The sequence below is a fragment of the Bombyx mandarina genome, chromosome 22 (genome assembly GCF_030267445.1).
Source record: "Bombyx mandarina strain Sakado chromosome 22, ASM3026744v2".
NCBI lineage: Eukaryota > Metazoa > Arthropoda > Insecta > Lepidoptera > Bombycidae > Bombyx > Bombyx mandarina.
This window is the reverse complement of record NC_143228.1, coordinates 9,658,308-9,685,192: the sequence shown is the minus strand read 5'-3', so window position 1 is coordinate 9,685,192 and position 26,885 is coordinate 9,658,308. Positions and strand designations below refer to the sequence as shown.

The 26,885-nt window shown below is 37.6% G+C and overlaps 1 protein-coding gene across 1 annotated transcript in view; it reads right to left on the bottom strand.

Moving 5' to 3' along the window:
• Positions 1-26,885, bottom strand: part of LOC114244765 (uncharacterized) — a 45,237-nt gene that overhangs the window by 9,150 nt on the left and 9,202 nt on the right. Inside the window, exons 2-4 of the mRNA XM_089736666.1 lie at positions 24,607-24,822; positions 7,743-7,951; positions 6,974-7,109 (exon numbers count right to left, since the gene is read on the bottom strand). Of these exons, the coding sequence (XP_089592792.1) occupies positions 6,974-7,109; positions 7,743-7,951; positions 24,607-24,676 (415 nt within the window). The 5' untranslated portion in view covers positions 24,677-24,822. The remainder of the gene's footprint in view (positions 1-6,973; positions 7,110-7,742; positions 7,952-24,606; positions 24,823-26,885) is intronic.

Below are 26,885 nucleotides of genomic sequence, written 5' to 3'. Positions count from 1 at the left end.
CCTTTACCGTGGAAGTCAATCGTGAGCATTTGTTGGGTACGTATTCCATTAGAAAAATTGGTACCCGCCTGGGATTCGAACATCGTTGCATCGCTCAACACTTAGATGTCTTACAAAATAAGTAATCGTCATTGTTTAACATTTTTGCAAACTATATTATTTTAAACTGTTATATGTCGCATAAGAAATAATAACATTATTAATATGAAAATATTTATGTCACTTTATCACGTCCAAATCACTGAAAGAAGACGAAATACGAGTACGAAAATACTGATCTTTGCTAACTGTACACGGGGTCGGAGTTCAAGTCGGGTTTAGAGTTCAGCAAGTTTGTTAAGATGTTTTGTTTTCAGAGACGAAGGGTACTATTGTGTGTTTTTAGTCAATACATAACACAGGAGAAACTTACAGCGTGAAATCGTAGCCAGTGGAATGCGGGAGTCTTTTTTTTTATAAACAATCTAGGCATTTTCAACGAAATTAATTTATGGTCTGCTCCGTTCAATTTAAACTTTATTTGCGTAAATATATCGACGCAAGTCGGATACAGAACTATCTATGTTTGTATCAGCAATAAAACCGACTTCGACAACCCATCGATTCCGCGTTCCCATTTAAGATTCGAACACACGATCATTTGTGATCACGCAACCATATAGCTCGGCGACTTTGGCGTAGATAAATTTTGTTACAGTAATAGCTAGTTTATCGGAACGATAATTTCAGAACAGTTCGCGTTGACATGAGAATCGGCTTTATTATATTAGTGTATAACGGATTTAGGGACAAACGCGATCCAAATTCAAATTCAAAATCATTTATTACAACTTTGATGTCAGTATAACACACTTGTTGAATGTCAAAATATAAATAAAAAGAACAATGTTAACTCTACCACCGGTTTCGAAAAAAGCAACGGTCTTGAGAAGAACCGGCGAAACAAACTTAGCGGTTTTTTTTTGTCTTCTCAATTTTTTTTTTTTAAATTAGTAAAAATATTTACAAATAAACGAAAAAACAAGTCAAAAAATACAATAATTTTTTTATGAAAAATTGAAAAGGTCCATAAGACAAGTCCCATAAAATAGCGGCTACGTGAGCACTATTAAATTACAGAGCTGCTGTAGATGTGTCACGTCATGGTATCCGCATGAATCACGACGTGAGGGCCCGCTTACATAATGCGACCCCGAAAAAAACAGAATGAATTTTCAAGCGACTCTTTCATCTTTTACATGATGAACACAGATCCACAATTTTATCACGTTTTCGTTCTAGTTAATGTTTTTTATTATTACACTATCGGAATTCGTGCATATTTCATTACACAGTTGTGGGGGCTGACGTCACAAAATTTAATTAGCTCAGGGAAATAAATCTATAGAAAGAGAAGCAGTGTCGTGAAGCAGTAATGCGTTTTGTTTGAAGGGTGGGGCAGCCGTTGTAACTATACTTGAGACCTTAGAACTTATATCTCAAGGTGGGTAGCGCATTTACGCTGTAGATGTCTATGGGCTCCAGTAACCACTTAACACCAGGTGGGATGTGAGCTCGTCCACCCATAGAAGCAATATAAAAAAAATAGTTTTTTTATGATATAAAATTTTAGATGCCTAAAACGTTATTACGTAAAAACCTTATTAGGACACTGCGCTCGCCTTAAACTGCTGTTTGTCGCGAATCTAGCAAAGACACAGAATCTAGGACGGCGTCAGTGCAAAAGTGTCGTTGGTGAAAACAAACGCTTACGGCTAGTAAGCTAACAGCTAAGAAATAGTTGTATATTCATAGTATGTCTTATTTCAAATGTACTTTTGCCATCGGCGTGAATATCATATAATATTTTTATGTTGTGTTTAAAGCGTCTATGAATTGAGGGATTTTATTGGTGCTTCATTTTTAAATGGTGCCATCCAAGAAATAGGGTAAACAGACGTGCCACAGACGAAGCCCCGGGCATTAATGGGATGGAGCTGAATATATTTTCGCTAAATATAATACACTAGATGATGACCGGGCTTTGCTCGGTTTTTTTTTTGATAACGCCATCTTGCTGTTTCTTTAAAGCGGTTAGTTACCCTCAATTAAGAAAAATAGTATTATTATTCGCCAATAGATGTCGGAATGAGTTAATTATTGAAAACACGGATAAAACAACATTTTCTGAAAATAAATCGTAGCTAGATCAATTTATCGCCCCCGAAATCTCCTGTATACTAAATTTTATGAAAATCGTTGGAGCCGTTTCCGAGATTTAGATTATATATATACAAGAATTGCTCGTTTAAAGGTATAAGATAAGATACGATAGTGTGTTTATGAATTTTTTGTTGTTACTTTTAATGTATATTTTCTTGATTTAAACTAACTTGATTTAGACTGGGTCAGTGAATTAAATTATTGTGTTCTTGATAAGATAAAATCATTCGGTTATATTTTATTTAATTTTATGATATCCGTTGATTTGAAAAGGCCCCAAACAAATATTGTTAAATAACAGTTTTTAATTTGATACGTAATTCTTAGAAAACGATTATTATTTCGGGGTGAATAGATCTGATATCAACAATTGTGATATCTGGGCTTCATGTCTGACGCAAGTAGACTATGTTTACACAAATTATACAATTATCAAAGTGTTTTCGTTAAAGCGACTGACCTTTTATCATTTTATTTTTAATGATCAATTAAAATTTTAAAGAATAATACGCAAAACATACTTGTAACTTATAAGGGGAAATTAATAAGAATTTAAAAAATGGTTTTTGTTACTTTAACAAATAATTATAATTGTATTAATGAGGCTACGAACAGAGGATTATAGACTAAATAATCATAACTAAACGATGACCGAGCTTTGCTCGGTTTTTTTAAATATTTTATATGAAAAAGACACAAATAATATAAATAAACAATTCATTTTCTTGGTCTAACCTTAAACCAAACTCTCATTGGCTTTGCGTGGCTTAACAACGCCATCTGCTGAAAGAGCTTAATAGTATTATTATTCACCAATAGATGTCGGGAAGAGTCAATCGATAAAGTTGAAAATAGAAAACACGATTACAACAACATTTTCTGAAAATAATTCGTAGCTAGATCGATTTATCGCCCCCGAAATTCCCTGTATACTAAATTTTATGAAAATCGTTGTACTAGGCTGCACTAAAAGTATCGGGAATGGAATATTTCTACTGTTCCTGTCATATTAAAATCTTTTTAACACGTTCACTGCGCCATTATTATCAAAGAACTTTCAGCTGGTGCTTTGGAGGCCTAAAAGATCTCGAAACTTACCCACCCTTTGGTGCGTTTGAGACCTAATCAGTCTCCTAAAGATACAGTTTTGAAAATAATTTATATCTTCCAAAAAAACAATGACATATACTTTGAAGTTTTTGTGGATGAAAGATAGCCTATTGATTTATATTTTGCTAGGTTCGCACGCAGTTATGACATTTGAATAAACTACAAATACCAAAAAAATAATTGATATCGATTGTATCTCGTACCGCAACCGAAGATAGTTCAATATGTGTAGTAAGTAGTGATGGGAATAAAATAATATCTCAGTTGTCGATTGAAATAGTTTTATTAATTATGCAAAGTGTTTTTTATTAATACATGTAAGCACATTGATTGCTTGCATTGCGCGCATATGGTAACAATTCGTTTAATTTTTTTAGAAGTGTCAGTGCTGTTTAATGTGCGTCGTAATTTTTCGTAACAACCCACGCAACGTCTTTTTTTTGTCGCCACGTTGGAAAATATGATCAGTACATCTTCCTTCGGGGAATTCCTAAATAAAATGCAATATCGACGGGCAATTTATTACGAATAGGTATATTTGTCACGCTATCAAGTATACTCTCATTGAAGCTCAATACGTCATTGTCGGGAATGTCAATCCAATCTTTATCACCCTCAAGCTCTCCACCCTCACTTTCTGATATATTTTCAGATATATTATCTTCATCTTCAGATATTATATCGGATGAGAGATTTTCACCTGTATCATCATCACGTTCATTTGAAACGATTTCTTCTATTTCAGTATTGGTTGCCTCATCAGTCTGCGTCTCCGGATCGTCTTCTTGTATTTCTTCGTTTTCTACGTCATGTTCTAGTTCTTCCTCTTTTTTATTCTGTATTTCTAGATTGCCATTTTGCTCATTCTGGTCTTTTTCTTGTCCTATTATATTATTTTCTTGTTGCTTTTCAATGTTTCTCTCTTCTAAATTTTTTTGTGAATTATTGTTCAAGTTGCATTTAGACGTTTTTCTTTCTGTTTTTTCGTCATAAGTGAGCGCATCATCCTCAAAAGTATACTCAAAAGAAAATGGACTATTGTTTATATTACTTGTGGTTCTTCTTTCGTTTATAGTTGTTTTAATCAATTTTTGCATGCTGCTCTCATTAAATTCTAAAGGTAATAAGTACGAACATGAAATATTATTCAAAGACGGGCACCTGCTTGATGTACATAAAGCACTCAATGAGGCAGGAGAAGCTTTAGCATTTGTGTTGGATGTTTCCGTTAGCATTTGAGTGCACAAGTTAGGAGTAGATAAACCACTACGGTTACGAGAAACAGTACCACAAAATTTACGATCAGGTGTCATAGGATCAGTAGTTATAGTCGGTGTAGTATTCGTCATCAACAATGTGGTATTATTGTTACTATTTTTTGGACTGGATATCGTATTCTGAAGCACACTAAATCTTTTTCCAGTACATGGGCTGATATATATATTTTTATTATTTAGCTGCGTGCTCTCCAACGTAGATAAGTTCATCGTTTTCTTTTGAGGTACGTCAAATATTTCATAATCAGAATCACTGTCATTATTAGCCAACGGGGGGAAAATTTGAACATTTTCCAAAATTTTTATTTTACTGGACGATGCAGCAGTACAATCCGGCTTTGATTTTTTGTTAGAAATCTCACCAAAATAAATAGAATTTTTTACATTTTTTTCTTTTAAAAGAACTCATTGTTTATCAAAAATAATCAACACGTAGGTATATATACGCGAGTGTTATTTCCAAAACATGCGCGCAAGCTCCCACGTCGATGCTAGGACAACACTAAAACGAGTCACGCAGCGCCCGCGCCACCCACCCTCCCTCTCTTGCGTCTACGAGGCGTACGATTCCACGAGTACTGACATATCTCATAACGCAAGGAATGAATATAATTACAGTACTGTGCGTTAGGGACCTAATCCATCTCTAATTTCTTTTTTAATGTCCTTGAATTCAGCTTTAAGTAGGAAGCAAATATGTATATTTGTCCTACTCATACTTAAAGAACTTTACACGTTAGATCTTCCCGCAAGGAGTGAAACAACACGATTATATTCAACGCACAACGCAAAAGTCCTGCAAGAGATCTGATAGATCTCGTAATGCAGCGAACGTGTTAATTGAAAACTCCTTGGTTTTAAAAATCGAATACCATTTATTTATTTTAAAAAAGATTCTCGGTCTTGTCACGAGGTTTTGTCAAACTTGTTTAGTCGTTGAGAAAATGGAATTGACTCGAGAAAATTCAAGAGCGATGATTTATTATGACTTTCGAAGTGGTTTAACACAAAAACAGTGTGTTGGCCGGATGATTTCTGCATTTGGTGATGAAGCCCCATCCAAAACCACAATTTATCGCTGGTTTGCTGAGTTTCAACGTGGACGTGTCAAGCTCAGTGATGATCCCCGTCAAGGTCGTCCAAAAACTGCAGTCACCCAAGAAAACGTTGATGCTGTGCGTAAGCTGATTGAGGAAGATCGACATGTGTCAAATACAAATAATCTTGCATGAACAATTAGATGTAAAAAAGTTGTTTTCCCGATGGATACCGCATTCGCTCTGTGAAGAGCAAAGAGCGGCTCGCGTTACTTGGTGCGTCAGAACTCTCTAAAGATTCCACGCAGGATCCTCAAATGCTGTGTACAACATTGTATCAGGTGACGAATCCTGAATATACGCGTACGAACCCGAAACAAAAAACCAGTCACGAGTTTGGGTGTTCGAAAATGAGTTAAAGCCAACAAAAATTGTTCGTTCACGGAGTGTTGCAAAAAAAATGGTGGCCACGTTTGTCTCCAAAACCGGCCTTGTTGCGACTATTCCTCTTGAGGGACAAAGAACGGTTAATGCAGAATGGTATGCTAGCATTTGTTTGCCACAGGTCGTTTCTGAACTCGGTAAAGAGAACTGCAACCGCCGCATCATCCTCCATCACGACAATGCGAGTTCTCACACCGCGCACAGAACAAAAGAGTTTTTAGAGCAAGAAAACATAGAATTATTAGACCATCCGCCGTACAGCTCCGACCTAAGCCCTAATGATTTCTATACTTTCCCTAAAATAAAGAATAAATTGCGTGGACAGAGATTTTCATCACCTGAAGAAGCTGTGGACGCCTACAAAACGGCCATTTTGGAGACCCCAACTTCCGAATGGAATGGTTGCTTCAATGATTGGTTCCATTGTATGGAAAAATGTGTCAAATTTCGCGGAGAATACTTCGAAAAGCAATAAATACATTTTTAAATAGTAATGTTGTGTCACTTCGTTAATTCCCGAAATTTTCAGTGCCGCCCTCGTAGCCGTTTCTGAGATTCAGATTATATAGGTATATATATTAATATACAAGAATTGCTCGTTTAAAGGTACTGAATATACTATGCTTAATCGTAGTATGCATTCTTTACGTTTTCCCCCAACGACTACTGATATGCCGTATTATTGGACGGCAATCGTGCCTCTAAACTGCTTATTACCAAAACCGTTCGCTCTGGCTTGAAACGTTGAAGTGTAGGACAACCATAATTTATCTCAAAGTAAGCGACAGTATTCGTTTTGTTAAGTCTGGTCCTCGAAACACGGTTAACGTGTGGCTTAATATATTTTTTTTAATTTTATTTTTATTTTTATATGGATACGTCGGTTCTTGTTTGATATCTTACCGACGACGTCTAGGGGCGCCGAGCGTATTTCCGTGTGGAATGTTGGCGCGTCGGCTGACACTTCACAACGGAATCGACCCGCCATTGCCGGTGTCGCCTGCTGTAGGACCACGCGCCGCGCTCCTGATCTTGATATCTAAATCGACATAAATACACTTTGTAAGCATCAGGTAATCCTCCGAAGCCGTCTAACGTCCACAATTACACAGCACGTTGGCGCAAACATGCCTAAAGTAGATAAAGGATTTCTTTTATTCAAACATTAATTACCTATAACAAATTAATTTTGGACCAAAGAATTTATTTACAAAAAAAAAAATCAAACATGAAATGAAAAAAGATGTCGCCGAATTCATCTTTTCAATTTTCAGAGAGCGACAGTCCCATTTACATTTTCAAAAGATCTAATTTTCTTCCCAGTAAATACCGTAGCTAAGTCAAGTGGAAATGATTTCGTTACAATGAATGTTTAGGAGGTAATTTGGAACAAATTAATTATTTTTATATATTATTATTTAGTGTGTTTATTTTTAAGTTTGTGTAAAATATATTGTATTTCTTGTATGTGTTAATTAAGCGCGCACCGGAGTGTACCACTATACGGCGATTTCTGCGGTAAACAATACGTTTGGGTTTGAAAGAGATTTAGATTACGAGTCTCAAGATGTGCAGCGGCATTCCGTTGTGGTGTTAAATTCGTGAGCATCAAATGAGCCGTAAAGTAACCTCACTACTAATGCCAATAAAACATCTTGAAATATTGACTTACATCAACTTCTATTCCTGGTAGAGGAAATACTCTGGTGTGCGGTAATTCTTTTGGTATATATCTATAGAATTCTTCTCTTCCGCGATACCATTTGACGCTGTATAGAGCCTCTTCGTCTTCAAGCTGCCAGCTACATTCTAGAGTTACGGTCTCACCGAGTAGCACTGCATTTGGCACGTTGATTTCCAAATTATGGAGACCTCGTACTCCTGAGAACAATTATTAACTTTTAATGTAATATTATAAAACAGTGTTGGACCTCGAAACTACGATTTTTTTAATGAAAACCAGACGATGTCAAATCCGGTTGCTATGATTACTATAAACTGAACCAAATGTAATCTATATAGTTAGTATAGTACTAGATGATGACCGAGCTTTACTCGGTTTTTTTTCTTTCTTCATAAATTGTGTTTTTTAGAAATTGTATTTAAATACGAATTACATATTGATAAAATAATGAAATATCCCAAGATCGTTTAGACATTTTTAAGTGAACAAGTGAGTTAAAAAGACACAAATAATATAAATAAACAATTCATTTTCTTGGTCTAACCTTAAATCAAACACTTAACAACGCCATCTGCTGAGGTAAGTTTAGTGTATTATTGTGTCTTTAAAGCAGTTAGTTGCTGTTAATTAAGAAAAATAGTATTATTATTCGCCAACAGATGTCGGGAAGAGTCATAAAGCTGATCTATACTAATATTATAAAGAGGAAAGATTTGTTTGTTTGTTTGTTTCGAATAGGCTCCGAAACTACTGGACCGATTTGAAAAATTCTTTTTCCATTAGAAGCCGACATTGTCCCTGATGAACATAGGCTACTTTTTTTATTATTTTTTTTATTTTTATTTTTTTTGGTTTCATGTGTGTTTTAATGTTTCCGAAGCGAAGCGAGGGCGGGTCGCTAGTTATCGATAAAGTTGATTATTGAAAACAGGAATAAAACAAGATTTTTTGAAAATAAATCGTAGCTAAATCGATTTGTCGCTCCCGAAATCACCTGTATACAAAATTTTATGAAAATCGTTGTAGCCGTTTCCGAGATTCAAGATATAAGATTGGTTGTGTAGGTACTTATTGTTACCTTTGTTCTTCGAATTCTCCTCAAATACGTTTTTAGATTTATTTTGTACTAAAACAATTCAGTATTATATTATTTCGGTCGTAACTTCTATTTAAGATAATAGATGGTTTAAGGAAAATAAAGAGTAGTCTTCATTGTACACCGAAATCATACAAATGAACTGTTCAAACGCAAAGGTATTATTCAATATCGGCGGGAAAGAATTATGAAAGAAAAGAGGTAAATAATTCAATGCTATTCAATGCTTGATCATCCAAAAAAACCTCACGTTAACCTTAGTTTAAAAAATCACGTGGTAGGTACCATTGAATTAAAAAAAAAACTTCCTTTATTGCACTAGACGGGTGTATAAGCTCCTCGCGCTAGTGGTAAGTGGTCAGGGGGCTCATAGACCACTATTAACCTACACTTGCTTACTCACAAGGCGCCCTGCCGCCAGTATTTATGCGATACATTTTTTGGGGATTTTTTATTGCCCTTGTAGACTAGCCTACGACCCTAACAGATGGTAGGTGGTTACCGTCGCTCATGGACATCAGCAATACTAGGGGCTGAGCCAAGCCGCTAACTAGCGTTTTTAATACGTTTTATACATTCATCGTGTCAATATCGATCGATATCGGTCATACAATTGGTCCGTTAACGTGTATTGGGAACGTGCTTAAAAAAGATTTTACCTGCTTGTTGTATTGTAACGCCAACATCAGTCGCATCATTCCATATAGAATAACATTGTCCCATGATTCAATAATTTTTGCACACTGACACTTCTCAAATCTTCATAATAATGTAATCTTTATTAATTTAACTTTACAATTACCATTTAATACATATTTACTCATTAAACGTGAAGCAATTTTTTTAATAATAGAAAAAACAAAGTGACGTTCCATAATATAACAGCTTAATATAGCAAGCACTTAATTTGACAAAGTAGAGAGGTAAGTGTATATAACAAAGAAAACTGTAATATAAAAGAAATCCTTGGTTCCAGCTCAAAGGAGTCCGGAGAATGAAAATGTGGCAGTTCTATGTAAAGGAGCTCAAACAAATATCTCGAGCGAAAGTTCATTTTACTTGACATTTTCGTACATTCTCTCTAAAAATAATAAATGTGATCCGCGTGGATCATCAATTTGAGTGTAATCCTTTTACGATTTCTTACACAGAGTGGACGATCTCAAAATTTCTTGATCTTCTGTTAAGCCCTTTCAGGTCTAGGATACATATCACACATATTTACATACAAATTACAAGCTGCAGACTGATTTACGTTGTTTAGTGCCACAATGGTTACGTTTGATGATTTACAAACTTGTCAAACAAATGTTGACGATTGACTTCCACGGTGAAGGAATAACATCGTGTAATAAAAATGAAACCCGCAAAATTATAATTTGCGTAATTACTAGTGGTAGGACCCCTTGTGAGTCCGCGCGGGTGGGTACCGCCACAATGCCTATTTCTGCCGTGAAGCAGTAATGCGTTTTGGTTTGAAGGGTGGGGCAGCCGTTGTAACTATACTTGAGGCCTTAGAACTTATATCTCAATTACGTTGTAGATGTCTATGGGCTCCAGTAACCACTTAACACCAGGTGGACTGTGAGCTCGTCCACCTATCTAAGCAATAAATTTTTTTATGTGGGAGTTGAACCTCACTAAAAACTCCTGCCACTCACAGCCGGCGTCCAACCCCGGACCGGACTGGAGCTCAGTCGGGATTATTGAGACAGCAGGACAGGGTCGGCGCCGAGCATATTGCATTCATCCCGCCGTCCCCCAGACGCCGGACCGGCAGCCGCCGGCGACACGACCACCGGTTCCCTCGGTTGACGGGCTGGGAGCCCGCCTTGATGGCGCCGCACTGCACCTTCCCCCGGAGCGGTCGGGGGAACGCGGTCTACCATCACGTGGCTTACTATTACGGGCGACCCACCGTCCCACCAGGACCCACGTCTGGGTTCCTCCCTGCATAAAGCGGGTGGAGCCCGAAGCTCTGAGGGGGCTGGGTCACGTACCGATTAAACTTAGGTTTTTTTAGTGACATGATATTATTATTTCGGACTTTATATGAAGTATACTTGAACTTGTAAATTAAGTCGCAAATAATTTTATTTTGGCGTTTGGACCACGTAAACTCTATCCATACTTAAGTATTAATATTATAAATGTGAAAGTGTGTTTGTTTGTCCTTCTTTCATGAAGAAACGAGGCAACGGATTGTCATGAATTTTTTAAAGTAATAGTGAGTCAGGAGAGTTACATAGGCTACCTTTTATCCCAAAAACGCATCTAATTCCTACTGGACACTTTCCTTAACTATGCGAGCGAAGCCGCGGGATACATCTAGTGAGTATATAAAACAACTAATACCAGTAATAGTAAAATGATGCAACAATTTAATAAATGATACCAATTGTAAAGGTACATCATAACAGATCGTAAAATACCAAAATTCACGAAATGTGAATTGATAAGTGCATGATTTTATTTGCATTGCATGAACCTTTGCAGATGAAACATTTGATTTATTTTACCTTACCGCTTTTATGATAATAAAACGTAATTTACAAACAATCAAAATTCACATTCATCAGGAAATTGAATTTCATAATAATAACTGAGTATACAAAATTATTGTGAAACATCAAACATTCGTAACGTGGACTTTATTTCCATATTTTCCTGTCTATTTCTTTTTTTTCTTATATTCTCGTTATTTTGTCGAATTTCTATTCTTTATGTAGCTAAACTGACGTATAGCCATTTGTCATATAGTAGCGGAAGCCCACAAACTCGTGGACTGGACTCTCCATCAATCAATCACAGGGACACTTTGCCGAGAAATCAATGGCTTTGTATCAAAACGTGTGTGCCCGAAGCCTTTCAATATAGTTCTAGTTATATTCGGTTACATTACAGAAAAGGGATCTATAACGCGGGACCAAAATCACGTACTAAAATAAACATTGATATTTGACGCATGAAGGTCTTCAAAATTAATATTCATACGAACATTCTCCCTATACCTATAATTTGTAGTTACAAAGCTTATCGTTAGCATAAATACGACTCCAAATAATGATGATAAATTGCCTACATTTTGAGGCTATGAAACTTCGTAAACATTCTAATTTACGGGAGTTTCAAAAACAACAGTTATTCCATTTGGAGGGAATCATAAAATTGAAACAATTTATTTTAATGTACGTTCGCGTATTAATATGAATACAAAAGAGCTTATCATACCCGAAAACTACTCTTAAATTTATTGATACTAAACTATGAAGGTACTTAATTATAATAATAATAAATTTGTAGTGACTTATTTAGCTTAAAATTTAAAAAAACAACCTACATTATTGTATTAAGTAAAGATTTTCACATAAATATGTCAAGTCTGTTTTCTTTTTAAATCGTAGTTTAAATTATGGATGGATTATAGAGAATTAAGGGGATTATATTGGTAGAGAACAAGCATCGTATCTGTAGATGCTCCCTGCGATTGGCCGACCGAAATGTAGTAAAACATTACTAGTGGTAGGACGTCTTGTGAGTCCGCACGGGTAGGTATCACCACCCTGCCTATTTCTGCCGTGAAGCAGTAATGCGTTTCGGTTCGACGGGTGGGGCAGCCGTTGTACTATTAAAAGTGAGACCTTACTCCTCATTTCTCAAGGTGGGTGGCGGCATTTACATTGTAGATGTCTATGGGCGTCGGTAACCACATAACGGCAGTTGGGCCGTGATCTGAGCATTAAAAAAAGCAACAAATACAAAAGAAAATTGGGCTAAAGCAGAGCCATGCAGAGCCTTCCGTTTTGCAATTTGTTAAAATTAAAACACTGATAATGATGTTTTATAGTAGTAATCAATAAACTTTTAGCCCATCGAATTAACATACCGAAGATGCGTATTTTCATCATTTCTTCTACTGCTTCCTGGAACGCATTACGCATACTATTCAATTTTAGCCAGAGAATTAAAGAGCGGAATTGAGTTAGAGGTAAAGAAAATAACTGACAAATGTTTGAAAAAAGAAAAATAATAATATTAAGACGCTCGCTCTAGCGATCAGGGTTTCAACGGAAAAAGTGGCAATCTTAACCACTAAGTAGCGGCAGATACCGAGTTGATTGCACAATTTGTATTACTTGTTAAAGACAAAGATGAGCTGCTCCATCTATGACTTTTCTTCACATAAAGTATTGTCTACTCTCGTAGACATCACAACGTAAATACCGCTTCCGCCTTCAGACCTCGACTACTCTAGCCTGTAAGTCGGATCTCTCGTCGTCCCGATTGACCATGACCGTGAAAATATGGTGCAGCAACGTGATATCAAACTGATCAGTGCGTGACACGATGCGGAAGCCCGTGAACTTCCCACTACTCATAGAAACAACGCTTTGAAAGTAAATTTATAATAGGTCCGTCTTTCCTTAGCAACTTTACCGAAAGCCAGGTAGCCGATTGCAAATATGTAGATAGAATCAGACTATACACGATGCAGATTTCATTCTAAAATAATATTTCACATAAATGAATTACATCATAGATTAAATATTTATTTTACCAGATTAGTAAGTGATAATCTGATTTCAACAAAGAATTACATCCAAGCCACTTCATGGAAACAAAACAATGAGCATTATGAAAAGAAACCCTTTTTTTGTTTTCATTAATCAACCAACTATTTCTTCGTTTAGTCTGGAGGACAAAGGAAAGATTGATGAAAATGGACTAATTCTTGACAGCAGAGAATATAACGCCCAGTATTTATTGTACAAGAAGTTTCAAACATAGGTTTTGCTCTACATTGGAATCTCAACTTAGCGAATTATTGTTAACTAGCGACCCGCCCTCGCTTCGCTTCGGAAACTTAATTTATTATTGATTTCTTCACTATTTAATGGACGTTATTATACATATAAACTTTGCTCTTTAATCACTCTATCTATTAAAAAAAACCGCATCAAAAACCGTTGCGTAGTTTTAAAAATTTAAGCATATATAAGGACAGACAGATATAGGGACAGAGAAAGCGACTTTGTTTTATACTATGTAGTGATAAGCCGTGTGAAACATGATGCAAAATCCGAACTACACCTCAGTATAGCTCATTAATATTACAAATTAAAACTTGATTGAGTCAGTTTATAAGTTAATAAATATTATATACCTATATAATATTTTAACATCGTACCATCAAAAGTAACTTTAATTAAATATGAATTATAAATAAATTTTATCTAAATTAATATCGTCACACTGCTCATACGCGTCTTTTTAAATATGTTTCCATATTGTATTTGACAAAGAGCTCGAGTATTCAAACCTAACTACATGGACTTAATTAAAATCTGAATGAATAATAAGTGACAAAATTCGTACGAATTAGCTTTTTTTCTTAAAACTACTATAAAGTTAAATAAAGTCAACGTCTCGGTATATTGTTTGTACGAGGGTTTAATTAGGCACAAAACTTTGCTTTGTGTACGACAAATGAAGCGTTTATATCTTTTAAGCACCTTGCGGAAAAAAACTTTCAAAAATCATTTTTTACTTTCAAAGAACGGGAAAAATCCTGCTTTTAAATCCACCGGATTAGTCCGCGCATTTTATGTCAGTCAATGTTAGAGTTTTACTGTGTCCTTGTCCGAGTTCACGACCCACTTGGCAATAACCGATCCTCTGAGCATACATACTAGGGGTTTTCAATAAAAAGTGACACCTAATAAGTGTGACGCAATTATCTTTTATTAAATGGTGTGATATTTTTGGACGTAGTCACCTTTCAGCTTTATATACTTTGTATATCTTTTTTTTTAAAAACTAAAACTACCTTTTTAAAAATCCTTCTTCCTGAACCCTTCAATAAATCGTGTACCACAGCACAGCAGTTACTGCGTCATCATGTATGATGTTGTATCCCTAAGATGTTCCTTTAACCGCGGAAATAGAAATCAGCTTCGTGAGTGACAGCCATCGCATCTTTGGATTTGTGCCCCGGGGCATCTTGGTGAAACAAAACGACTTTAGTGCGCTTGCCACGCCGTTGCTTGCGTATTTCCTCATACAACTTTGTTATTTGTCCTGCATATAAAGTCCCCATAATAGTGGCTCTATGATCACAGTCATTTCCATCACTTGGCTGTCCCCGTAAAAACAGTCATTATCTTACCGGCGGATGAAATCGCCTTAAATTTCTTCGGAGTTGGAGATGCCGGTCTCTTCCAAGTCAGAACCTGCTTTGTCGTTTTCAGGTCAGGCTACTGAAGCTATATTTCGCCCATAATTATAAATCGAGCTAAAAACAGGTCATTATTTTGTTGTTACAAAACCAAAAGTGCTTTGTGGAATTCTCAGTTTCGTTTGTATCTGCGCGTCAGCGAAAGCATTCTAGGCACCCAGTGCGGTGACAACTTTTTTATACCCTTCGCACTTCCTATAGAAAGCTTCGTTTCTTCTGCTGTAAAACAAAGAGTAAGATCTGCCAACAGAATATTTCAACTTTTTTAATCATTTCATTTTCCAGTCACTATCAGGCACTATTATAGAGCGTCCCATGCGGGAGTCGTCGTTATCAGAATTTCTTCCTCGGTTGAACTTAGCACACCAATGCGCAACCGTAGAATATGAAGGAGCACGAGCCCCTAATGTTACTCTCAAATCTTGATTTACCAGGTCCGTAGTAAAAAAATTCAAGCAGAGGTGTTTTATTACTACGCGAACTTCCATTTTATCGATTTTTAAGAACAGATTCCGGCACGAAGCAAACAGTTGACTTCCAATTTTAAAAAACAAAAGAGAATTAATTTATTGGTTTTCTATTATTTGTATATCTAATCTGAACTATGTCAGCCCGTGTTTTTGGAACGAAGTTCCTTTTGGGACGATGCGGAGGGGTACCCTAACCAGGAAAAAACGTCCGTAATGTAAGATTTTTATTACTAATGCACACAGGGTACGACTTAACTTTGTAATACCGAAAAAAAATTATACATATTTTTTTATCATTCATTAACCACGATCTCAGAGCGCTCCTTTGCGCAATACTAGTTAACTCTTACGCAAACAACCGTGAATGAAGTGTACCAAAATAAGTTCGCACGTTACCAAATGACCGTGGGTTGTTGCGAAACCTCCAGTTTTATTTTTTTTATACCTCGAATAGAACTTTAAATTAATATTTTTATAATAAGTAGCTTCGTTTCTATCCGGTGTCCCACGACACCACACAGAATTTTTTTGAATGAGAATGTATCCCATTATCACTATTTATTGAACACCCTTTGTATGTCATTATCCACTGTGTGAGAGCAATAGCGATTCCTTTAAGTGAAACAAAAATTGACAATGATTTTTGTTAGCATTAGGAAATTGGAAAGTACATTACAACTATTTCGCGAATACACTGTATACGTTTTGCTTATGATTCTTATTTATCAAGAAAAATACAGCAAAAAAACGGACCACATTCTACAGACATAAACTAATATTTTCTCCCGTCTTATGGGTGCCAAAAAAAGAACATACGTCAAAAAAACATTTACACCAAGACTCTTTATGTCCAGCATTATTGAGGTCGCTGACTCTATACCAATAAAGCGAGCAATTTAAGCCATATTTTTTGTATCACATTGTTGAGTAAAAGACATTATTATATTAAGTAATAAATTATATGATAAACTAGTTTACAATTATGTGTCTTATCAATGAAACATAACGTTCCGTTTTGAATCAAAATAAGCAGTTGTTTGCACCAATTGGCGCTGACTGAGACAGATTGGTAGTTTCCTGCCTGTGAGTGATACAAATGTAGCTTTAATGGCTCCTAGTGAGACAAGGGTTAATTTATTTGAAGACGACAATTCCACGAGATTGGCTTCCTCTTGGCAACATTGGTTCCGCATTTGCAATCTGGTTATTTCGGTCATCCTATCGATCTGAACGCCGTAATCCGAATCAGCTTTTTCTATCTACACGCAAATTAACATCTATGCTTTATAAGTAGAAAATCACAAATGTGTGTATTTAAAGAAGCGGGAATTAAAATAAATCGATCCAATCGAATTGTGGATTACTTACTCATAATTAAACTATAGCTTAAAACGTGAATTTTATTTTTTATTTAGAGCCAGAGATTTTCCGAGCACGTCATAGATTTTTTATTGTGACTCAAAGAGATCGATGATGACAAGATCAACACCACAAGTATTTGTTGCAGTGGTGTAGCTGCTAACGACGAATGACGTCACGAGTATTGAGAACCAGCAACCGAGAATCCAATATTGATCTCGATTCTGGACTCATCACGAAAAACATAGAGACTGGTTTAAAAAAATACTATCGTAGACTTGTGAGGCAGTACGCATTTGATTTTGGTTGGCTTGTGGTTACTAAAACCCACAAATTGTAGAACAGAAATATGTAGATAAGACAGCGAAATCCGTACCACTTTGTATCACGTACCATGCATTCGGTTTTGAATTAAACTCCAGCCTCTGGTGTTTCTCGAGCTGTATGACATGTCTTTCTTGAAACAGCGTTGAAAAAGAGTTTGAAACGCTTAAAAACCGAAGCGGTAGATAATAGCTACGCTGATACAACAACAGAATAAAACATGACAAGAAAGGGAAGATTGTACTTGGAGCTCCCTGCCAATAAAATCGGGGTACAAGTACCTATAGGTTTCAAGGCTGATTAAGGCGTTCGACTTAGATTCAGATTTGCCTAATGTGATGAGATAAAAAGAAAAATATTGAATACTAAGCATAAAGAGTCACGTCAATAATGTTATTATTACAGTAAATGTATCGAAATTCGTAGTTAGCATACTTATTTCAATATTTAAACAACTATTATATCTATCTAATGGTAAAGTTAGAGTTGTACCAACATTTTGCGTCTCCATAAAAGATAGCAATGGCGTATCTATATCCCTTTGTTAAAACATTTTACTCTTGTTAGATTAGTAACTAGTCAGGTCATAAGAATTGTCACACAGTAAAAACTTTTCTTTTAGAATGCTGGCCACAAAAAAGTTTATTGAATTCGAATTTCGAATTGTTCATGAAAATAAAAATGTTTACTTTTAGAATTTTACCCATTTTTTAAATATGGAGTGGACGCTTAAAGAAGACCGTGTTGCAGTTATTGCGTTGCATCGTTGCGGTTACGCGCCAATTCAAATTTTTAACATACTGAAAAATTTGAATATAACCAAAAGAATCGTTTATCGTACCATCAAACAATACAATGAAGACTCTAGTGTAGATGACAGGTCAAGAAGTGGTCGCCCTCGGTCTGTTAGGACTCCAGCAGTGATAAAAGCTGTGAAGGCGCGAATTCAAAGAAATCCCAAACGTAAGCAGAAACTGTTGGCCCTTCAGATGGGGTTAAGCAGAACCACGGTGAAAAGGGTGTTAAATAAAGACTTAGGGCTTCGGGCATATCGAAGAAAAACAGGACATCGTTTGAATGCTCGTCTAATGGACCTGAGACCGAAGAGATGCCGCGCTTTGTTGAAGCGGTACGCGGGAAAAAAATATCGGGAAATTCTTTTTCGGATGAAAAAAAATTTACCGTAGAAGAGAGCTACAACAAACATAATGATAAGGTGTACGCACACAGTAGTGAAGAAGCGAGCAACCGTATTCCGCGTGTCTAACGAGGTCATTTTCCATCCTCGCTCATGGTATGGTTGGGAGTTTCTTATTGGGGCTTAGCAGAGGTACATTTTTGTGAGAAAGGTGTAAAAACGAATGCAGTTGTGTATCAAAATACAGTCCTGACGAACCTTGTGGAACCTGTTTCTCATACCATGCTCAATAACAGACACTAGGTATTCTAACAAGATTCGGCGCCAGCTCATAGAGCGAAGAGCACACAAGACTGGCTGGCGGCGCGTGAAATCGACTTCATCCGGCACGAAGAGTGGCCCTCCTCCAGTCCAGATTTGAATCCGTTAGATTACAAGATATGGCAACAATTGGAGGAAAAGGCGTGCTCAAAGCCTCATCCCAATTTGGAGTCACTCAAGACATCCTCGATTAAGGCAGCCGCCGATATTGACATGGACCTCGTTCGTGCTGCGATAGAAGACTGACCGCGCAGATTGAAGAACTGTATTCAAAATCACGGAGGTCATTTTGAATAAACTTTAGTGTCATAAGAATCTATGTTTTGTTAAGTTCATTTTGGTATATGAATGGTTACATAATGAATAAACTTGTTTCAATTATTTTACATTAAACATGTGACAGAATTTATGACCTGACTAGGTATATATAAGATGATCCGGACCTACGAATTTCCCAATCTAAATACTCGATAGTAAGTAAGGTCAAAACAAACACGATTGATAAATGAAGACCAATAACAATAGTGGAACTTTGAAATGGGAATATTTCGAATTATAATTAATGGTGTTGATATCACAACAATGGAACTAAAAATGAATTTACTAATTCTAAAACAAGTATTAAACAACCCGTAAATATTGTTTACATGAACGTTTCAAATAAACCAATATTCAACAAAAAAAATCCTTAACTATACTACTTGCTGGAGTCATGGTCCAGACGGCTGGCTGATCCTACGGTTGATCGTAGGACCGTCGAGGCGATTCGCCCGGTCCTTGTGGATTGGGTGAATCGTGACAGAGGACGCCTCACTTTCCGGCTCACGCAGGTGCTCACTGGGCATGGTTGTTTCGGTGAGTTCCTGGACCGGATCACAGCCGAGCCGACGGCAGAGTGCCACCATTGTGGTTGCGACTTGGACACGGCAGAGCATACGCTCGTCGCCTGCCCCGCATGGGAGGGGTGGCGCCGTGTCCTCGTCGCAAAAATAGGAACCGACTTGTCGTTGCCGAGTGTTGTGGCATCGATGCTCGGCGACGACGAGTCGTGGAAGGCGATGCTCGACTTCTGCGAGTGCACCATCTCGCAGAAGGAGGCGGCGGGGCGCGTGAGAGACGCACAATCCCGCCGCCGTCGAGCGGGGGCCAGGGAGGCGGATATCGCCCAAGCCCTGGCCCTTTAAGTGTTTCGAGTCCCCCTCACATGTTGGTCTGGGGACCGGCGAGGGGGGCCTAAGAAGACGTCGTGCAAGCTGCTCTGCACGCGTTTTACGCAAGAGCATCCGGGTGATGGAAGGCCGGCTATCCTCGACCCACGCTGGTTCTGGCCCAGCGGGGTATTCCGTAGGGTAACCCACTCTAACCGGCGCCATGTAGGCGGGCTTCGGACAGTCTGCCGACCGAGAGGACTGGTGGTCGTGGCGCCGACGACCGCCAGTCCGGCGTCCCGAGGGGGAGGGTGATGGGTCCGCACTAAACGCTTCACTTTCCCCCCTTTGCCTTGTCATGAGTTCTGTCTCATGCGAGGTTTGGACGTTGGTTGTTGAGCGACAGGAGGTTTTAGTCAGTTCGACTCTGACATACCGCGCCCAGTATCCCCAGAAAAGGGCGGAAGTCCGGCGATTTCCTCCTGACCAAAAAAAATAAAAAAAAACTATACTACTTGTAGTCATTCTTATAACTTTAGTTCACAAAACGTATAACAGATTTACAAAGGCCAAAAAATACCTTTTACTAAATTTCAATAGCTTCTAGTTTAGCAGACTAGTGTGAAGCGTCTTTGACCTGAAGGTTAAGACGCCCGGTATACTCGTATAAGCCGATGTGACGATGGTTCTAATCTTATAGGCTTTCACGATAAAGAAATAGAATTATGTAATATGATAAAGAGTTTTGTGAGCCAATCACACAGTTAGCCTTCGCTTTCAGATACAAAGCAATCATGCCTTCAGTTTTGAAGGGTGGGGCAGACTCATATCTCAAGGCGAGCTACAAAGTCGAATCACTTTTTTTTTATTGCTTAGATGGGTGGACGAGCTCACGGCCCACCTGGTGTTAAGTGGTTACTGGAGCCCATAGACATCCAAAACGTAAATGCGCCACCCACCTTGAGATATAAGTTCTAAGGTCTCAAGTATAGTTATAACGGCTGCCCTACCCTTCAAACCGAAACGCATTACTACTTCACGGCAAAAATAGGCGGGGTGGTGGCACCCACCCGCGCGGACTGTCCTATCACCAGAGGTCCTATCACCAGTAGACTTAAACACTTAACATCGGGTGGATCTTGAACTCGTCTATCCACATAGAGCAAAGAAAACGTTCACTTACACGAACCTTAGTAAAAAGCTGATACCACGCTAGTGGTTCTTATGAAGTATTAAACATGTTTTAGCCTAACGCTGCTTAAATCACTAAATTTAAATAAAATATAATATGTACGTTACGCAGGATGTTACTAACTACAAGCCGTTCGTTTCTTGAATATATAATTAAAGCAATAAGTAGCATACAACAAAGTAGTCATTTATTATTCACCTAATAACACAGGATCGGGGAAACTTTAACATTTCTGATTTAAGTCAAGATTATTGTATTACAATATATTCGACTACACAAGGCTACCGCTCGTTACCATTATAAAGTCATTAGAAATTTCAAATAGCATAATATATTTCTTTAAATTCGTAAATGTATCAGAGTTAAGCTTCTTTTTTTTCTATCACGCAGAAATCGGCGGACACCCACGCTTTGGGGGCGGTAGCCGGTGCGTGACGAAGCTAAGCCGACTAAAACTCAATGTCACACAAGGACCTACGACCGCTCTTCCCGGGGACAACTCACCGTCCAACCCCCCTGAACGGTCGAAGAATCAGTTGAACGGTCAATTCGTTCTTTTGTCGACTATTTTTATATGTTTAAGAGAACGGTCGGTTCGTTCCTTGTCGTCTTTTTGTGTCTTTTAAGAAGTCAAAAAATGTACTGCCTGTCGCTAGTCACGTACGCCTTCGTTTCATTTCTTTTCGAATTCTTGTCAAGTCTCTGTCTAAGTCTGTGTCTATGTCTAGTCGTTGTAGTTCTAATGTCCTGTCAAAGAGGTTGCACGCCACGACACCCCCGGAGGATCGAAGCGGCGGTTGTCAGCTTGGGCTTTTCAAGCTCTATCCGAAAGCTTAATAGACGGTGTTGCCTTGGTATACTCCTCTAGGATAGAACTAGCATGAGTTGGAGAATACGGTTGCACAATCATCGTGCTTTTGTCTGCCGCTAAGCAATTAAACACTCTGATTTAAAAGGACACTCAATTAATTGAGAAAAGACTTCAAACTTATGTTTCGTGATGGAACTGTGATCATGCTTAATATCTATGAGCTCAAATAACTTAGCGTGGTCCGTCGTGACCTGGTTTGCCTATCTTAACAAAATCATAGAATATTTGACAAATCGTCGTGGCCTAAAGGATAAGCCGTCCCGTTCATTCGTGTTGAAGCGACGCGATGCAACGGTGTTCGAATCCCAGGCGGGTACCAATTTTTCTAATGAAATACGTATTCAACAAATGTTCACGATTGACTTCCACGGTGAAGGAATAACATCGTGTAATAAGAATCAAACCCGCAAAATTATAATTTGCGAAATTACTGGTGGTAGGACCATCTGTGAGTCCGCGCGGATAGGTACCACCGCCCTGCGTATTTCTGCCGTGAAGCAGTAATGCGTTTCGGTTTGAAGGGTGGGGCAGCCGTTGTAACTATACTGAGACCTTAGAACCTGTATCTCAAGGTGGGTGGCGCGTTTACGTTGTAGATGTCTATGGGCTCCAGTAACCACTTAACACCAGGTGGGCTGTGAGTTCGTCCACCCATCTAAGCAAAAAAAAAAAAAAGATTCACAATCACTTGTTATGCTTTATTCAAAAATATTGAATAAGTAAATAAATACACTTTAGTAATGCATAGCTAGCAGATTTTAATTTTAAATAAATGTATTCGTGATAAATACAAGAAGTGTTCGCAAGTTGAATATCATTTTTAAAGAGAAGCTACGATTGGCACTCATTATAAGTGAAGATGAAAGGTTGCCTTTTCACGCAACGATATCAATTTCTTTTTCATCGTCAATGGTTTCCCTCGTCTCCAAATATAAATTTATATTTCTTCGGTCCTAAATTACCTCAACAGCGAAATTTGTAAAAAATTAATATCAAAGTTTATTTTGTGTTTCTCAGATATTACGATAAAAAAAAATTGTTGGGGCCTGCTCTTTTTATACAATTATGATGGATTTTGATGTTGTAATTTAAGCTAGAGCTACACGAAAAACTTCTAAATTCACTAGTCCTTCTAGTGTTTAATTTTTTAAATTTCTTATATGGTTGGACGAACACACAGCCCACCTGATGTGAAGTGGTCACCAAAGCCCATCTCTTAAAGACGTAAATGCCGCCACCGACTTTGAAACATGAGTTTAAAGTTTCAGCTTTCTAGTACAATGCCTACCCCACCCTTCAAACCGAAATGCATTATGAAAGGATTGTTCAACACCTCAAGCTGAAGTGCGTGATTGCTTCACGGCAGAAATAGGCGGAGTGATGACACCTAGGACGCCCTATCACTAGTGACTAGACAGAGGTATACATTCTTTGTGGGATGAGAAGGATTTCTTTTTGATCATAAGCCTTGTCGGCTAAGCAGGACGGGTGGAGGTAATCTTTTGTTGCTCCTAGGTTTAGCACTGATAGCGTCCAGCTGTACTTAGAGTAAATGGTTTTTGTTGGAGGTAAGATCTCTTGTGAGTCCGCACGGGTAGGTACCACCACCCTTCCTATTTCTGCCGTGAAGCAGTAATGCGTTTCGGTTTGAAGAGTGAGGCAGCCGTTGTAACTATACTGAGACCTTAGAACTTATACCTATCTCAAGGTGGGTGGCGCATTTACGTTGTAGATGTCTATGTGTCCAGTAACCACTTAACACCAGATGGGCTGTGAGCTCGTCCACCCATCTAAGCAATAAAAAAAAAATCAGAAGGTTTCATGACATCTTCGGACGTCGATAGTAGTTGTTGGCTATGTTATCCGGGCCGGAGGTAAGGTTGGCCGCGGACAAGGAGTTTACTGTACGACCCCGCTAACTCGAGGTAGCGTTCCAACGCTATCTTCAGATACTTATTGCGGGCTTGATTTTTGTACACGATTTAATTAATAGTTCGTTCAGTACGTTATTTTTTTAAAATATCCTGCCTGCAGAATACCGACACAGTCGCATCGCTTAATACGAGTACACCAGGCACCTCTGCAAGCTACTTTAGTCCATGACTACTTAAAAAAATATCCTAATTAAGCAATTCAACAAAAATAAGAAATGTTTGAATATCTATATATATAAAAGAAAGTCGTGTTAGTTACACTATTTATAACTCGAAAACGGCTGAATTGATTTGGCTGAAAATTGGTGAGGAGGTAGCTTAGAACCAGGAGAAGGACATAGGATACTTTTTATCACGTTCCTGTGGTATGACATAAAACGTGGTATAACAAAACGCAACTGATATGGAATAACAAAACGCAACTGACCGCTAAACGTAATGTAGTCTGTGGTTAACTGAAAAAAAAATGACCTTGATAAAATCTAAAGTCTGCTCATTTACCTAATGCCTCTAAGGCGAAACAAAGTTCGCCGGGTCACCTAGTAGTTTATAAAACGCGTTTTCAATGGCCTGAAACATGTTGAAATTCCTTAGAATATTGCCCGATACGCAAGCATTCCTTTTAGAGGTATATCAAGTTTTCGTTTACCTACAGTACGGTAATACGCATTGTTATTGAACATTTACATAACATTACATAACAATTACATTGAACATTTACATATATATACATATAACATATTATTATATTGGGCTGAACTCACCCATTCCCCAGAAGATGGTCGCAAAGAAGGCCACGAAGATGCGGCTTCTGCACGGTGGAATAACCTCCATGGCAACTGATATAATCCCACCGACTTTTATTTACACGTTTCTCACACTTTCGTTTTTCAGAAATCTCTCTTCACCGTTTCCACAATAATTTGGAAACATTCACTTTTAGTTCTAAAAAAAACGTCACTTTATTTTAGTTGAGTTATCTGAAACAATAAAAAACTCTATTAATATAGTAAATTCACTTAGAACACACTACACACACACTATACATATACTCATAAGCTGTTATTTAGAATGTTCAATCTGTGTTTCGCGTCACCTTATTTATGGTAAAAAAAAAGTAACTTGAATCAAACTATTATATAAAATGAATTTAGTATCACTGAAAAAGAGTTTTTGATAAGTCGACTCCGGTGTAAGTATCTTCTTATTAACAAGTTCGCATCGAATATTTCCAATAAAATGAAGATACCATTCCGAGTTTGGCTCAGTATATTTACATACATAAAGGATCAAAGGATTTCGGTAATAACTTTGATGAAATATTTATTAAGATTTTCTTCGCGAAAATCGTTGCTTACTTCAAATATGTTTGTCATAAAGCGAAGGTGATTATACGGTATTTAAACTTTAATATATGGAGCTTAACCGCTACCTTTATACAAAGATAGGAAAAAGAAGTTAGATACACCCACGGAACAAGTTTCGCGGCCGCAATTCAACTTTTTCTTATGGATTTTGTTGTTGCTTTCAAGTTACATTTTTGTATTTCACTGTGAATAAATATTTCACAAAGGATGCTGAATACTTTAGTTCTATTCTTTGCAGGTACAGTGCTTAAAAATTCTTGCAATGTTTAATAGAAATATTCTAACTATTTTAATGTTGAATAAAACAATCAGCGAAAAAACAAATATAAATTCATTTGCAAAGATCACTATTTACAAACAAAATGTATTAAAAGTGTAAAATTGTCTGCTTTTTGGACTGATCGTTACTCGCGTATTTAATAGACATCACAACGTGAATGAGGCTATGCACCTCGAGATATGAGGTATCAGTTTCAATAGCGTAGTACATATAACTGTCTGAAGCACTTCAAAATCGAACACATAACTGTTTTGCGGTACATATAAGTATGCTACTAATATAACAACAATAAAATTAAGTTTAACAGCAACCCAAACTGCGATGTTGCATCATAACATACAACTTACAGACCCCCATTACACGCCATTAATGATTTTGGTTGTCGTTAATGTTAAATGTTATTATTAGTGCTTTCGAATTTCAAACCGTTCTTGCGCACGTTCAAAAGACTTTCGGGTCTTGCAACAGCTGGGAAACGTAAAGGATCGCCGAGACAAGAACGAGATGAGTCGCAGCTGACATCTAACACAACTGGCCACAGAGCTAGACTACATTAGATTAGAAAGGTTAGCGGGATATATTTTTCGTCTACAGCTCAATTTAACTATTGTTACTGAGTAAAGTCATAATGATATCTAATGTAAAAGTATCTTAATAAAAAAACAATTTTATTTATACAATTTCATCTAGATCGGCGTTACTTTTTTTTTAAATAGCATTCGTTGGTCACACCATCTACCGCTTGATATTAAGTGGTTATTGAACGCCAATAGACGTGACAATGTTAATGTGAATGTCGAAGCGTTAGGTCAAATTAACATAGCATCTTTGTACCCGTGGGTTGGTCCCAACATCTGCAGACCGACAAGTTCCACATACCCTGTGCGCCCCCTAGGCGCGGACACCAAGTGTGAGACTCAGCCCCCTATCCAAAAATAAAGGTCAAATCAACTTATCAAAAGCACTGAAGAACAGCTCTCAATACTCCCCGCCAGCAATTAAATAACTATTTTGTGCGGGTCCCCATTTTTATTATAACTTGATTGCTTCATCGCGAAAATAATTTACTAGCCAATCGCGCCGACGCTTTTTGGACAATATCCATTTTGCATTTATTCACAGAAGATCCTTTCACTGGTCTTATCATATTGACACAGTCGGTACGTTTAATCATTCAATTTCATTCGCCCTTTCCAATACCCGAAAATACTCGAACGAGGTTTCGAAATTAAATTCTATTGTATCGAGTAGGCAAGTACTCATCAACTCTTGGGGTCACACGTCTCCGGCGCGACAGCTCTGCATTACATGGACTGTACGACTGACATTACGGTACTGATGCAGCATACAACCTTTCGATTCACCGCAGACTTCCAGCAGCACCGGCACTTGCAAC